Source organism: Pollicipes pollicipes, unplaced genomic scaffold, assembly GCF_011947565.3.
Source record: "Pollicipes pollicipes isolate AB1234 unplaced genomic scaffold, Ppol_2.1 Scaffold_3087;HRSCAF=3621_pilon_pilon_pilon, whole genome shotgun sequence".
NCBI lineage: Eukaryota > Metazoa > Arthropoda > Thecostraca > Pollicipedomorpha > Pollicipedidae > Pollicipes > Pollicipes pollicipes.
In genome coordinates, this window is record NW_023596225.1 from 22751613 (window position 1) to 22763224 (window position 11612).

An 11612-nucleotide genomic window follows, 5' to 3' on the forward strand; every position below is an offset into this window, starting at 1 on the left:
GCTGTGGCCCAGTAGTGGCTGGTTTTTCTCCAGCAAATAAACCGTCTTTAAACCAAAACAAGATGAACACTGTTTCATTACATTTTCGGTATCCATGAGACGTCTATGAACAAACACAAGAAAATAACTAAGCGCACTTCCTGTCTTATGCTCATCTAGGTACTAAGACGGGTAAGCTTTATGGGTTCGTCCCCCATTCCCCAAATGAACAGCAAGAAGTTCCAACACTGCCTTTTGATGCCTCCTGGAGAATAAGGGACTCTGGAAAATAGCGGTTACCATCAGTTATCCCTTTGGTTCCATCACTGGTGGAGGGGCTCAGAAGAGCACTGGGGAGCTCTAGTCAGCATGGGGTTGTGCTCAGACTCTCAGAGCGTATCAAAAAGACGCCCATGGCCCTAACATTGTTGTTGGCCCGCTCACTGCTTGAATTTCGTCCATTGTTCCACTGTGACAAAGTCAGCTGTAAAGAATGGATGCGTCGCTGTCTCACATTCTCCGTTTATGTCTCCTTCCTTTTGGTGGCCCCTCGGTCGTGCCATCAGCGGGGAAGCCGGAGGTTATTATGCGTCAGTGGGCCGGAGGGGTTGGGTTGGATTGTTAACAGAGAACGTTTATGCATTATAATTCATCCAAGAAGCATGGTAGTTGAGTGACCGGAAAACAGCCTATGTTAGTGCTGTTGCATTTGCACATTGTATTGTCCCGCCATAAACATCGTGTGTTGAAACCGTCGCTACGTGTTCAAAATGGTATGTATGTGTGTTATTTGACAGCTGAAACATGTCAGTTGCACTATGCATATGGCAAGTTTTACTGTTTTGCTTGACACTGTGATGCGAGCTATTCAGAAAAGTGTTGTGCTATTTGTGTTAGATCATTTCATGCTGAATTGTACAATAGTCAGGATTTGGCTAATTGAGTCAGATGACTATCAGAATTTCATAGCTCTGCATTCAGCGCAAGATTGATGGGCATTTTGTTAAGTTTTCTTTTACAAAACGCAAATTTTTGTTGAGTAAAGCATTATCACCAGTTGCCATTATTCCACTACATAAAACACTCAAGTGAGATGCTGGTGCATCAGCTGTAGATTCTCTTTCAGGATGGAGGGATTTCACCCTTTCAAATGTATTATGTGATATGAAAAGGCATAAGGTAATGTGATGTGTTTCTGAAACCAGATACCTAAAAACTGTTAGCGAACAGAACTACGCCTCAAAACCTCATCAAGCAGGAGTGGGTTTGGGTTGTAACATATTTTAATGCAATAATTCTTTGAAAGTCTGGGTGACCCAGATGAAATTTTCTCATTGATGCTAGTCATGTACAGATTTTCTCAGTAGGCTAGTAGGAACCAATTTAATGAGAGGATTTCTGGCCTCAGTATTTGAAATTGTGGTGTACCTGCTTAGTCAGAATGCATGCACAGCTGTGGATCACATCAACAGAGTGTAGAGCTAAATTTGATGATGTGGTGTTTGTTCCACACATTCCATGTATGTCCTTGATAAGATAAATAGTACTTTTTGTTTCTTTTTGCTAGTTTGTATGTGCATGGCACCATCCATAGGATTTGTTTGTGTTGTATATATGTGTTGTGAAGGGCAAAACTGGAGCAAATATTTGTTTTCACAAGTTAAGGTCGTGCCATTAGGTAATAGAGGCAGCTTTGACAACTGCTGCAGAGCAGCCCGATTGTAAATAAAATATCAATCTTGATTATCTTTTGTTTGGAATAAAGCATGGGGCGGTTGTGATTATTGTCAGGTTATTGTGAAGGTACTATTAAAAAGAAAAATGGTTCCAGCTCTGGTGTGAATTTAAAGTTTACCTGATATTCAAAAGTGCCATTTGGCCTTGAAATACATGTAAAGCACCTGGAGCACATGCTGCTCTGGAATCTGTAAATACCAAGGTCTGGGAACCTTATGGATCATTTTTTTGTGAATGAGTTCTGAACTGAAAGCTTGTGACCTGGATTAAGTTAGTACTGCACTGAAATCAGTGAAATCACAAGCGATCAGGAGGGCAAAGATAAGAGGGAATGTCAAGTTGTTATTTAATCTGAATAGACCATCCAAATCTCCTGCACCCTCCCAAATCACAAAGCTGTGGCTATAGCTGGTGCTAGTCTAGCCTTAGCTGATCACCAAATAAAGCATTATGATAAATAGTTTAATGGGTGTTCTTGATAGCATGGTTAAGGCAAAAAAGCATACTAGCAACAAGACACTAAGAAGTAAGTGATGTAGCAGCATAAAGGTACTGAATGCATTTGTGTGTTGTAACAATGTCACATAAGCAAACATAATCATACAGTTATATATGGGGTACAGAGATTCTCTCAGGGAACACCATCATTTAAACAGATAAAATATGTGACAATATTGTACCCAGGTGCCATTGCATGGTTTGGTGGCTTGCAGTGCACTGAGTCTTCACATCATCAATGCAGTGTTGTGCTGAGGCCTTGCAGCATTGACGCCAATGACCAGGGGTGATGGTTTTGACCTGTCCAAGAATTTCAACTGAAGTTACTGTGACTTGCTTTTGGCGATAGGGTTGCTAAATCTGTTGTCTTTGGCCGGTCATTAGTTATTGGGTAGTGTATGTCAACAGCGATGGTTAGTTGTGCCTGATTGCTCTATCAGAGGGTATAACCGTGTATATTATGTTATGAATGCTATGTATACTGTAGTGTGGGTATGCTACTAATGTAAGCACATCTTATATGTTGCTATATTAAACTCCATATGTCACTGATGCAGTTGGATTGTTCTCTGTGTCAGCAGTCAAGCATGCATGCGTGGAGTTGTGTGGCCCTTGTGCCCTCTACTGACATTCCTCTGCCTTTGTGCAGAGCTTCATCAGATTCGGCCAGAGCCCCTGTGCGTTGCCCTGTGCCCTCTGCTGATGATGTTCTGCTCTCTTGCAGAGCTTCTTCGGATTCGGCCAGAGCGCCGACATCGACATCGTGCTGGATGGCGCCGACACGCGCAAGATGGCTGAAGTCAAGACTGAGGATGGCAAGAAGGACCGATACTACCTCTTCTACGACGGCGAGACTGTGGCCGGAAAGGTCAGTCACAGAGGTCATCAGCGGCCACGCACCTGGCAGTTAGCGGTGTGTGATGACTCCGGCCTCGTGCCACTGTCTGAATGGTGAAATGTGTAATGTTCATTATTCGTCAACCGGAATGTATATGAAATGTCTTGCTTCATCATGCTGTGGTGTTTTGGCATCTTCAAAATGTGTTATATGAAACTGTTTTAATGATTTCCTTTATATGACCTCTTTTATGACCCAGGAGCATAGCAGCCTCTTCCTCGAGGTTAGCCATCCGTATGCGGTGCGGTGCGGTGTGCGGTGTGTGGTTCCCGGAGGCCCACCTCCTCCGTGTTGGGTCCGACTCATGCATTGATGACGCCCGGGCTCACCTCAGGTGAACATCACGCTGAAGAAGGCCGGCTCCAAGCTGGAGCACCACGGCGTCAAGATCGAGTTCATCGGCCAGATCGAGATGTACTACGACCGCGGCAACCACCACGAGTTCCTGTCGCTGGTCAAGGAGCTGGCCAGGCCGGGCGAGCTGCAGCAGAACGTCAGCTACCCCTTCGACTTCAACCAAGTGGAGAAGCCGTACGAGTCCTACACGGGCTCCAACGTCCGGCTCAGGTGCGTGCGGAAGCTGCAGCCGTGGCCATACTCAGGCCCGACAAAATAACGTCCTTGGTATCGCTGTGTGGTCTGAGCACGTGTATTCAAACTTCGGTACTTTCAGCTTGGTACAAAATTGCCTGAGTCTGGTTGTCAAAGTCTGGTAGTCTTAGCCTGGCTCAAAGGGTTTTGAGCCACCAAAAGATCATTTGGGAGCCGGTGCGTGGAAAGTCGCGCGACCCTCTCCCGGCCGTCGCTCTTGTAGTAAATGCAGAGCTTCGTATTTAGCATTGGATCCTATGGCACCAGTGATAGTTTCACATGGTCATTGCTTGTAGCAAGGCTCCATATGAATGTGGTCTGTGAGCAAAATGTTCCAAAAGTGGTATTTTTTCTTTGATAGGAATATTAGGGGATAATTATTGTTTTGCAGCAGTTTGGGCCGAAACCTATGTTTTTAGATCATGGCTTTGACATCTTGGAAAAGAATGTCAGAAAGCTGTAATGACTTTAGCCATGATCATAAATTAAATGTGTTTAACAGCAGGTGTTGGGATGTATCCAAGCAAAAGTGTTCCACAAGCTACAGAAACGTCTCTATGCAACCAACTTTATGCACCTTGCAAATGGTTCAACTCAGAGGAAAGAAATTGGGGAAGCAGTTTTGATATGTCCAATGTATTTAGCAGAAGTCCTTGGGTGTGCCCGGGCCAAATTATTCCACGAGCTGCAGTGACGTTTAGGAGTGCCGTTTGGCGTGGGAACGAGACATCTTCAGGCTGCTAAGCTGTTTCCAGTGTGGGAGGGACTGGAAGGGTCCCTCATGCTCCTGGTGCTGTAGTCTCTAGACCATGTTGTTGAATAATTGCTCGTTCTATATATTTTATGACGCGTGCGACTACGATGGTATGAGCGTGGCAGTTCAGATGGCAGCTCAGTACCAACTGGTTTTGTGGGTGACCGTGGGATGTCATTTCGGTAGTGAAGCTCCAACACAAGATTAGACTTGGTGTCCTATATATGCCCACTTAACTGCAATTCATAATATACCAATCACAGTTCCGTGGTGGGTTTGGAAAGCCTGTTACATGAATCTTATGTATTTCCGGGCGCTACCAATAAGCATGAAATAGTTTAGATGCTTCGATGCAAGACGTCTATATGATCCTGCCTTCAGGTGTTGCACACAGTAGCATATGAATTGTACGTGAGTGGCACTTTGAAACTACAAATGACACACCTTTGGTAACCAAAATAACAGGTTGAGGAAATTGCGTTTATTTGAGAATGTGAAAGCTCATATTTGAAACATGCGGAAATTCCGTTAGAATGCCGAGCTGAAAATATGGACCAATGATTGCCATCGTAAGCTGTTCATTGTCCTGTAGGTTGTCACGAGGTATGTGATTGGTATGATCCCAACCATTTGTCTATCATTTGATGGGTGCTGTCATTGACGCCGTATTTGTTCAAGTTGTCATTGCGTAGAAAAGACCGCGAGAAATCGTGAGCACCGCCTGCGAGCTGATCGGTCGACTGGAGTCCGGGACTCAGGGAGGTGCCGGCCGAGTCCCGACCCCCTGCGCGAATCCAGGTCCTCAGACGGCCTGCAGCGATGGGGGGGGGGGGGGAGACCTGATGGCGGACCCTGTTGCGCCCGAGGTGGCAACGCTCACGCATAATCTTCGGTACAGACGTCGTGTACCGGCCAGCGTTGCGTGACGTTGATTTACGCGTGTCTTGTCCGGATCCAGTGCCGCATTCTCTGCATCCCTGATGCTAATTGCGTTATGCACTGTCTCTTCGTCCCGCCCCCACTCCCGTGCTACGCTGTCCGTTTACGCGACGCGCGGTGCACCCCTGCCTGCGGTCGTGTGACCGCTGCCCTTGACGTCTCTCCGCTGTCACGCGTCACTCTCCGTTAGGCGTCACGTGTCACGCGCGTGATGTGACGACAGGTACTTCCTGCGCGTGACGATCGTGCGCCGCCTGTCGGACCTGGTGCGCGAGATGGACATCGCCGTGCACACGCTCTCCCAGTACCCGGACATGAACACCAGCATCAAGATGGAGGTCGGCATCGAGGACTGCCTTCACATCGAGTTCGAGTACAACAAGTCCAAGTGAGCGCGGCGGGTGGCGGTCGGAACGGCGGGGCAGGGTGAAATTTCTGGTGTGGTGTCTGATGGGAGTGTTAACTTTGATCGAGTCGAGAGGATTGAGGCTTTACAGGCTTGAGTTCATTTTTGTTGGTTCGCCCGACGCCGTGTTAGCATGTTCGCCGGCTACCACACTCCAATGTATGAAGACTCGCGCTGTCTGAGGCTGTACCGCGCTGATGCTGATCGACTTGGATTTGAAGGACTCTACTCTTGCTGTAAAATATGGGTTTGCACGAGACCTTGGGGAGTGTTTGTTACTGCAACCAGTCAGCCTTGCTTGCAGTGACGTTGCTGTCTCCTTTAGGTATCACTTAAAGGACGTCATCGTGGGGAAAATATATTTCCTCCTCGTGCGAATAAAGATCAAACACATGGAAGTGGCAATCATGAAACGAGAAACGACCGGATCAGGTGAGCCTGCGCATGACCGTGTGTTTTCTGCTCAGTGATGTGTCGCGATGTTGGTATGTGTCGCTCCTTATTCACGTACTTCCATATCTAGTTTGAACATTGCCATGAATATCCTTTGTTTCTCTGGACATTGTCATGAATGTTCTTTGTTTCTCCTGAGAGGACCGTGGTTCCGCTCGGTTCTCCCACTGCCAGAGACGAGCGTGTAGCAGGCTCAGTGCAGCTGTTCCGCGGCGCACCGCGCCGGTGTAACTGGGTCCCGAATGCCCCATATTGGCTGGGCAAGGCGGCTGGGTACTCGTAACCGCGTGCCCCAACGGGCGGAGGAGAAGGAGGGCCGGCGGCGACGTCTTCTTCGCCAATTCAGCTTGGCATCAGCCGCTGAACGCACGCCCCGAGAAGGACTCAGCACCGGCTGGGCGGCGGCGCGCGCTCCGGCCGCGTGCCGTCCACCCGAGCACAGTGCACCGCCGCCGCGCCGGCTGTGGGCCCCGCCTCACGCGTACGCCCGGGCAGGTCCCAACACGTTCAACGAGAACGAGACGATCGCCAAGTACGAGATCATGGACGGCGCGCCGGTGCGGGGCGAGAGCATTCCGATCCGGGTCTTCCTGGCCGGCTACGACCTCACGCCCACAATGCGCGACATCAACAAGAAGTTCTCGGTGCGCTACTACCTGAACCTGGTGCTCGTCGACGAGGAGGACCGGCGCTACTTCAAACAGCAGGTGACACACCGCCGGCGGCCGGCGGCCGTCAGAGCCTGGCACCCGCCCAGCTGTGCGTGGGCGCTGACGGCCCGTGCTATGGTATCTTGCACACCCGCTGCCATATGCATCGGACGTTTACGCGGGCGGGGTCTTGCCGCATTAAGTCCTGAACACATTGTGCTTGGCATGTCTGTGGGCAGACTATGAAAGGACCATGGTGATGTGCGGGGTATTGTGGCATCAGTAGATGTGGCTATTGAGCGCCACAAAAGCTGCGGTTATTGTCATCGGAAAACAATGGGCCGCCTGTGCCGTGTGATAGTCACTTGCTGGTGAAAATTATTGGTTGGAATTGGCCTGACTGATATCAGTCAACTATAGCAGCATGTATCAAGCCCTCTTGTAAATGCCATAAAGTCTTGTCTCTTTGACCTATGTGCATATATACATCGCGACTCCAACGGTGGTGCCTGTGTACAAAGGGTCATAATGTTAACCGTGGTCGTTCTGCATTACGGTAGAACGTGCGCTGCAATCCCTGTCGACCCGGCGTTGTGTGGTCGCCGGCCTGGCGCGGCGTGCGTGCGTGCTGACGCGGCGGGTCGGCTGGCTCCGGCAGGAGATCACGCTCTGGCGGAAGGGAGAGCGGGCGCGACGCTCGACGGCCGACCAGGCGATGGCCGACGAGCCCAAGACGCCGCTCACCATCAACAGCATCCAGCAGCAGCTGGCCGAGGGCAACATCCAGCAGCGGCCCACCACACTGCCCACGGTAACGCGCCGCCCGCTGGTGCACGCCCTGTCCACTGTACCACCGGCCCGTCTGCTGGTGCACGCCCTGTTCACCGTAACATGGGCCAGGGCCACAATAGCATGTCCACCGGCCCGTCTGCTGCTGCTCGCCCCGTCCACCGTAACATGGGCCAGACCCACGATACCATACCACGGGCCCGTCTGCTGCCACGGTAACATACACGGCCCGTGGTAACATCTACCCTGCCCACGGCAACGCACCTTGTTGGCAATACAAACACTCCGTACACGAAAGGCCACATTACACGTGCGTTAGTGGCCGTGGCACATGCTGCCCACTGCAGTACCTACCACGCCCGCGGTAGCGCGCACCATTCAACACCCCACAGTGGCACACAGCCAGCCGCAGGATATCACGTCTTTCCAGCGGCGACACCCCGTCGACGCTGACACTCCTCGCTGGCGGTGATGCATGGCGGGTTGCGTCCCCCACGGTGACACACTTGCCGTCAAAATCGTGCTCGGCGATGCGATGATGCCCTGCTGCCGCCGTTTTGTATGCAACCGCTGGTGGTAGGGGTCGGGATCGGAATGGGCCAACCATCCCAGGCCATTGGTTGTGGTAGTTATCCGCAACACGTAAAGGTGAACAGGACATCCTCAGCTACACGTGGAGGCTGCTTCTGCTGATCTTGGCCAACCCTTTACACTTGTTACGAATCGGATCGCGAGGGGACGGCTTCGAAACGGGCCAACATGGTGCCGCCGTCGCTGGTTTTGGACGCTGATTTTGGTGCATAACTATGCATTTGAAGCATGCTAAAGCCTATGCAATAGCCATCGCGTCAGGACCCATTGCGCGCTGGGTATCACATCACCGGTCCCACCATGACCACAGCAGCACACCCCTGGGACCCGCCCGGTCCACGGTTACACACGCTGGAACCTGCTTCAGTTCATACGACCTCCGAGGCAAACGCGTGGTCAGGCTGAGCAACACGCATGCGCGGACTCGCTGTGGTCTGGCTGAGCAGCAGGTGTGCGCGGGCTCACTATGCTGCGCCGTACGTTGCCGTGGTCTGGCTGAGCAGCAGGTGTGCGCGGGCTCACTATGCTGCGCCGTACGTTGCCGTGGTCTGGCTGGGTAGCACGTGTGCGCGGGCTCACTATGTTGCGCCGTACGTTGCCGTGGTCTGGCTGAGCAGCAGGTGTGCGCGGGCTCACTATGTTGCGCCGTACGTTGCCGTGGTCAGGCTGAGCAGCACGTGTGCGCGGGCTCACTATGCTGCGCCATACGCTGTCGTAGTTTGGCGGAGCAACAGGTGTGCGCGGTCTCACTGCTGCGTCGTATGTTGGCCGGCTTGATGGCCGGCTGAATGATAACTGATGAAATTCCCCGTGTCCAATATTTGTCGTCCGTGAGTTTTTAGTGGCCGTATGTGTTTTGAAGGCGGACGCCGACGCCGCTGTGTGTCCGGCGGGCGGACGACGCCGCTATGCCGTACTTTGCTGTGTTGTGCTGTGCTGCGCTGCACTGTGTTGTGCTGTGCTGTGCTGTTGTGAGTGCCGGGCGCCGCTGCGCGTGTCTGACGTGGGCCGGCGGCCGGCCGGCAGAGCCCACAGACGCCGTCGGAGGCGGGCGAGGCGGCGAGCGGCGCGGTCGGATCGCAAGCCGGCGCCGACACCGACCTCACCTCGCCAACCGAGTCCACCAACGAGGAGCACGACTAGAGCCGACGGCGGGGCGGGACGGACCGGCGGCCGCCACACATTCCGGCGCGAGGCCGCGCCCCAGGCCGGCTGCCGCACTCGGTAGTGTTTTGTATCGTGCTGACCGCGGAGCGGGGTGGCCCGGCCCGCGCAGCGCCATAGTTACGCCGTTGTATGCATGCTGCGAGCGGCTCCAGGTGTGAAGATCCCCGCGTCTCCCTCATATCGTGAGTCCTGACCAGTCGGCGGCTTCCGTTTGCTTCGTTGTTTCATTTCTTGAGTTTTATTTTCAGGTCAAATTTGTCAAGGCGTATCGATGCTTTTTGTTGTTATCTGGAAACGTTTACTTCCGTGCAAGTTTATCTTCCGCACGCTATTTTGTGGTAATCGCGCTTTCACTCCAGTGGGGTGTGGAGCGTGTGCCGGGAGGGGGGGGGGGGGCGGCCTGACGGGCTGCGGAGTGAGGCGGACGGTGTGGCGGCTCTCCGGCCGGCGCCGGCCCGGCCCGGGACTGCGCTCCTCCCGGGCGGCCGGCGCCGGCTCGCAGCTCGGGGCGCGCGCTGCCGGCGGACGCGCCTCGGTGACAGCCGTCACCGCCATGGGGCGCAGCGTGCAGAGGCGTCGATATACAGAGCGCGCACCAGTTATCGGAGGGCGGGCTTTTCGATTTGTTTACCGGCTGCTGTCGGTACATGGCAGCCCGTTTGTGGGGGTGCCCGTGTATAACTGCGTGTGTTGGCGTGCGTGCGAGAGCGTGCGTACTGTACATAAGTAACGATGCTATGGAATAAACTGCATTATCCTCGACATTATCCTAGTCTCGTTTTAAGCGAAGCCCCGAAAGTCGCGTGCTTTGCGTGACAGCCCTCGTCCGCTGGCTGCGCGTGGCACTGGCGATGGCTTCGCCACCTTTCGCGGCGTCGCTGGCGCCATCTGCGGCGACCTGTCGTCCGCCACCGCCCTCTCCTCTCCGACCGTCCGAGGAGCGCAGCCGCGTTGTACATGGCCAACGCAAATGAATAGGATTTGTGGCTGAAATACTTTGGCAGTGGAGTTTGGCATGTCTTGGCATGTCTTGGCATGATTAGACTCCCTGTAGGCGGACCGGATCACTGATCAAGTAATCAGGCAGGTCCTCAAACTCGGGCCCGCATCACGAGATAACCAGATCACCAGGCGATCTCGGGCCTCTGGCTCATCCTGACTTCGATGTCCCGGAGAGGGCCTCTGACGTATCGTTTGATTCCGATCTCCCTGGAGGGAAGCCCCTGACTCACCCTCTGGCTCCGATCTCCAGGAGGGGAGCCTTTGACTCACCCTCTGGCTCCGATCTCCAGGAGGGAAGCCTTTGACTCACCCTCTGGCTCCAATCTCCCGGAGGGGAGTCTGACTTGCCCTCTGGCTCCGATCTCTCGGAGGGAAGCCTCTTACTCACCCTCTGGCTCCGATCTCCCGGAGGGAGCCTTTGGCTTACCCTCTGACTCCGATCTCTCGGAGGGAAGCCCCTGACTCACCCCCTGGCTCCGATCTCCCGGAGGTGAGTTTGACTTACCCTCTGGCCCCGATCTCCCGGAGGGAAGCCGTCTGGCTCATCTGATTCCGCTCGCAGAGAGGGGAGCTTTCTGACTCACCTGACTCCCATCTCCGGAGAGGTGTCCGTCCGACTGATCACGACTCCCAGCTCCCGCCAGATGGTGCTATCGGGTACAGTAAGACAGTAAAGACGGGCCGTCCGGTCTCGTGCGCTGGGTCGGTGGGCTACAGCTGGCTGCTCTAGGCTGTGCAGGCGGTAGGCCCCTCCAGTTTGGTCTGTGCCACAGGGCAATATCCAGGCAGATCCCTTTGCTTACTGGTCGCCACATATACATGGCCACGTGACAGGACTTGGTTGCAGGGTTAATTCTGCCGGGTGTGCGGAATTTTAGACATCTTTGGAAGGTTCGCTGGTGAAGGAGGTGCATTTATTTGCCTAGAAGCAAGTCATACTTTGATCGTCCATGTCCATGTAGGAGTGCATGCGGTTGTGCGGTGCAAGCTGCGCTTTGATGCGTGTGGTCACGCTCAGTAACCAGCGGTCCTCAGCCAGTCTGGGTGGGTCGCACGAGCTGGCTCGTTTGGCCTCGCTCGCTGCCTGCCTGCTCCTAGCCGCCGGCGTCTCCCCCTGTTCTCGCCCTCTTCTCTGCGTCATCCCCGAGCTGCTGACGA

General features: G+C 53.5%; 1 protein-coding gene across 1 annotated transcript; it reads left to right on the forward strand.

The window, feature by feature from the left end:
- Nucleotides 1-531: 531 nt before the first annotated feature.
- On the forward strand, nucleotides 532-9835 carry Vps26 (vacuolar protein sorting 26). The gene is made up of 8 exons (XM_037213265.1): nucleotides 532-752; nucleotides 2939-3082; nucleotides 3447-3679; nucleotides 5620-5784; nucleotides 6128-6234; nucleotides 6751-6962; nucleotides 7564-7716; nucleotides 9312-9835. Exons 1-8 carry the CDS (start codon nucleotides 750-752, stop codon nucleotides 9426-9428), a joined length of 1134 nt encoding a protein of 377 aa, XP_037069160.1. The 5' UTR covers nucleotides 532-749; the 3' UTR covers nucleotides 9429-9835.
- The last annotated feature ends 1777 nt before the right edge of the window (nucleotides 9836-11612 follow it).

Excerpts from the sequence above, each read along its gene's own strand:
- Vps26 (XM_037213265.1), top strand. Across the intron at positions 3,680-5,619 it reads GGCTCCAACGTCCGGCTCAG|GTACTTCCTGCGCGTGACGA; the intron begins GTGCGTGCGGAA and ends ATGTGACGACAG. Across the intron at positions 5,785-6,127 it reads TTCGAGTACAACAAGTCCAA|GTATCACTTAAAGGACGTCA; the intron begins GTGAGCGCGGCG and ends TGTCTCCTTTAG.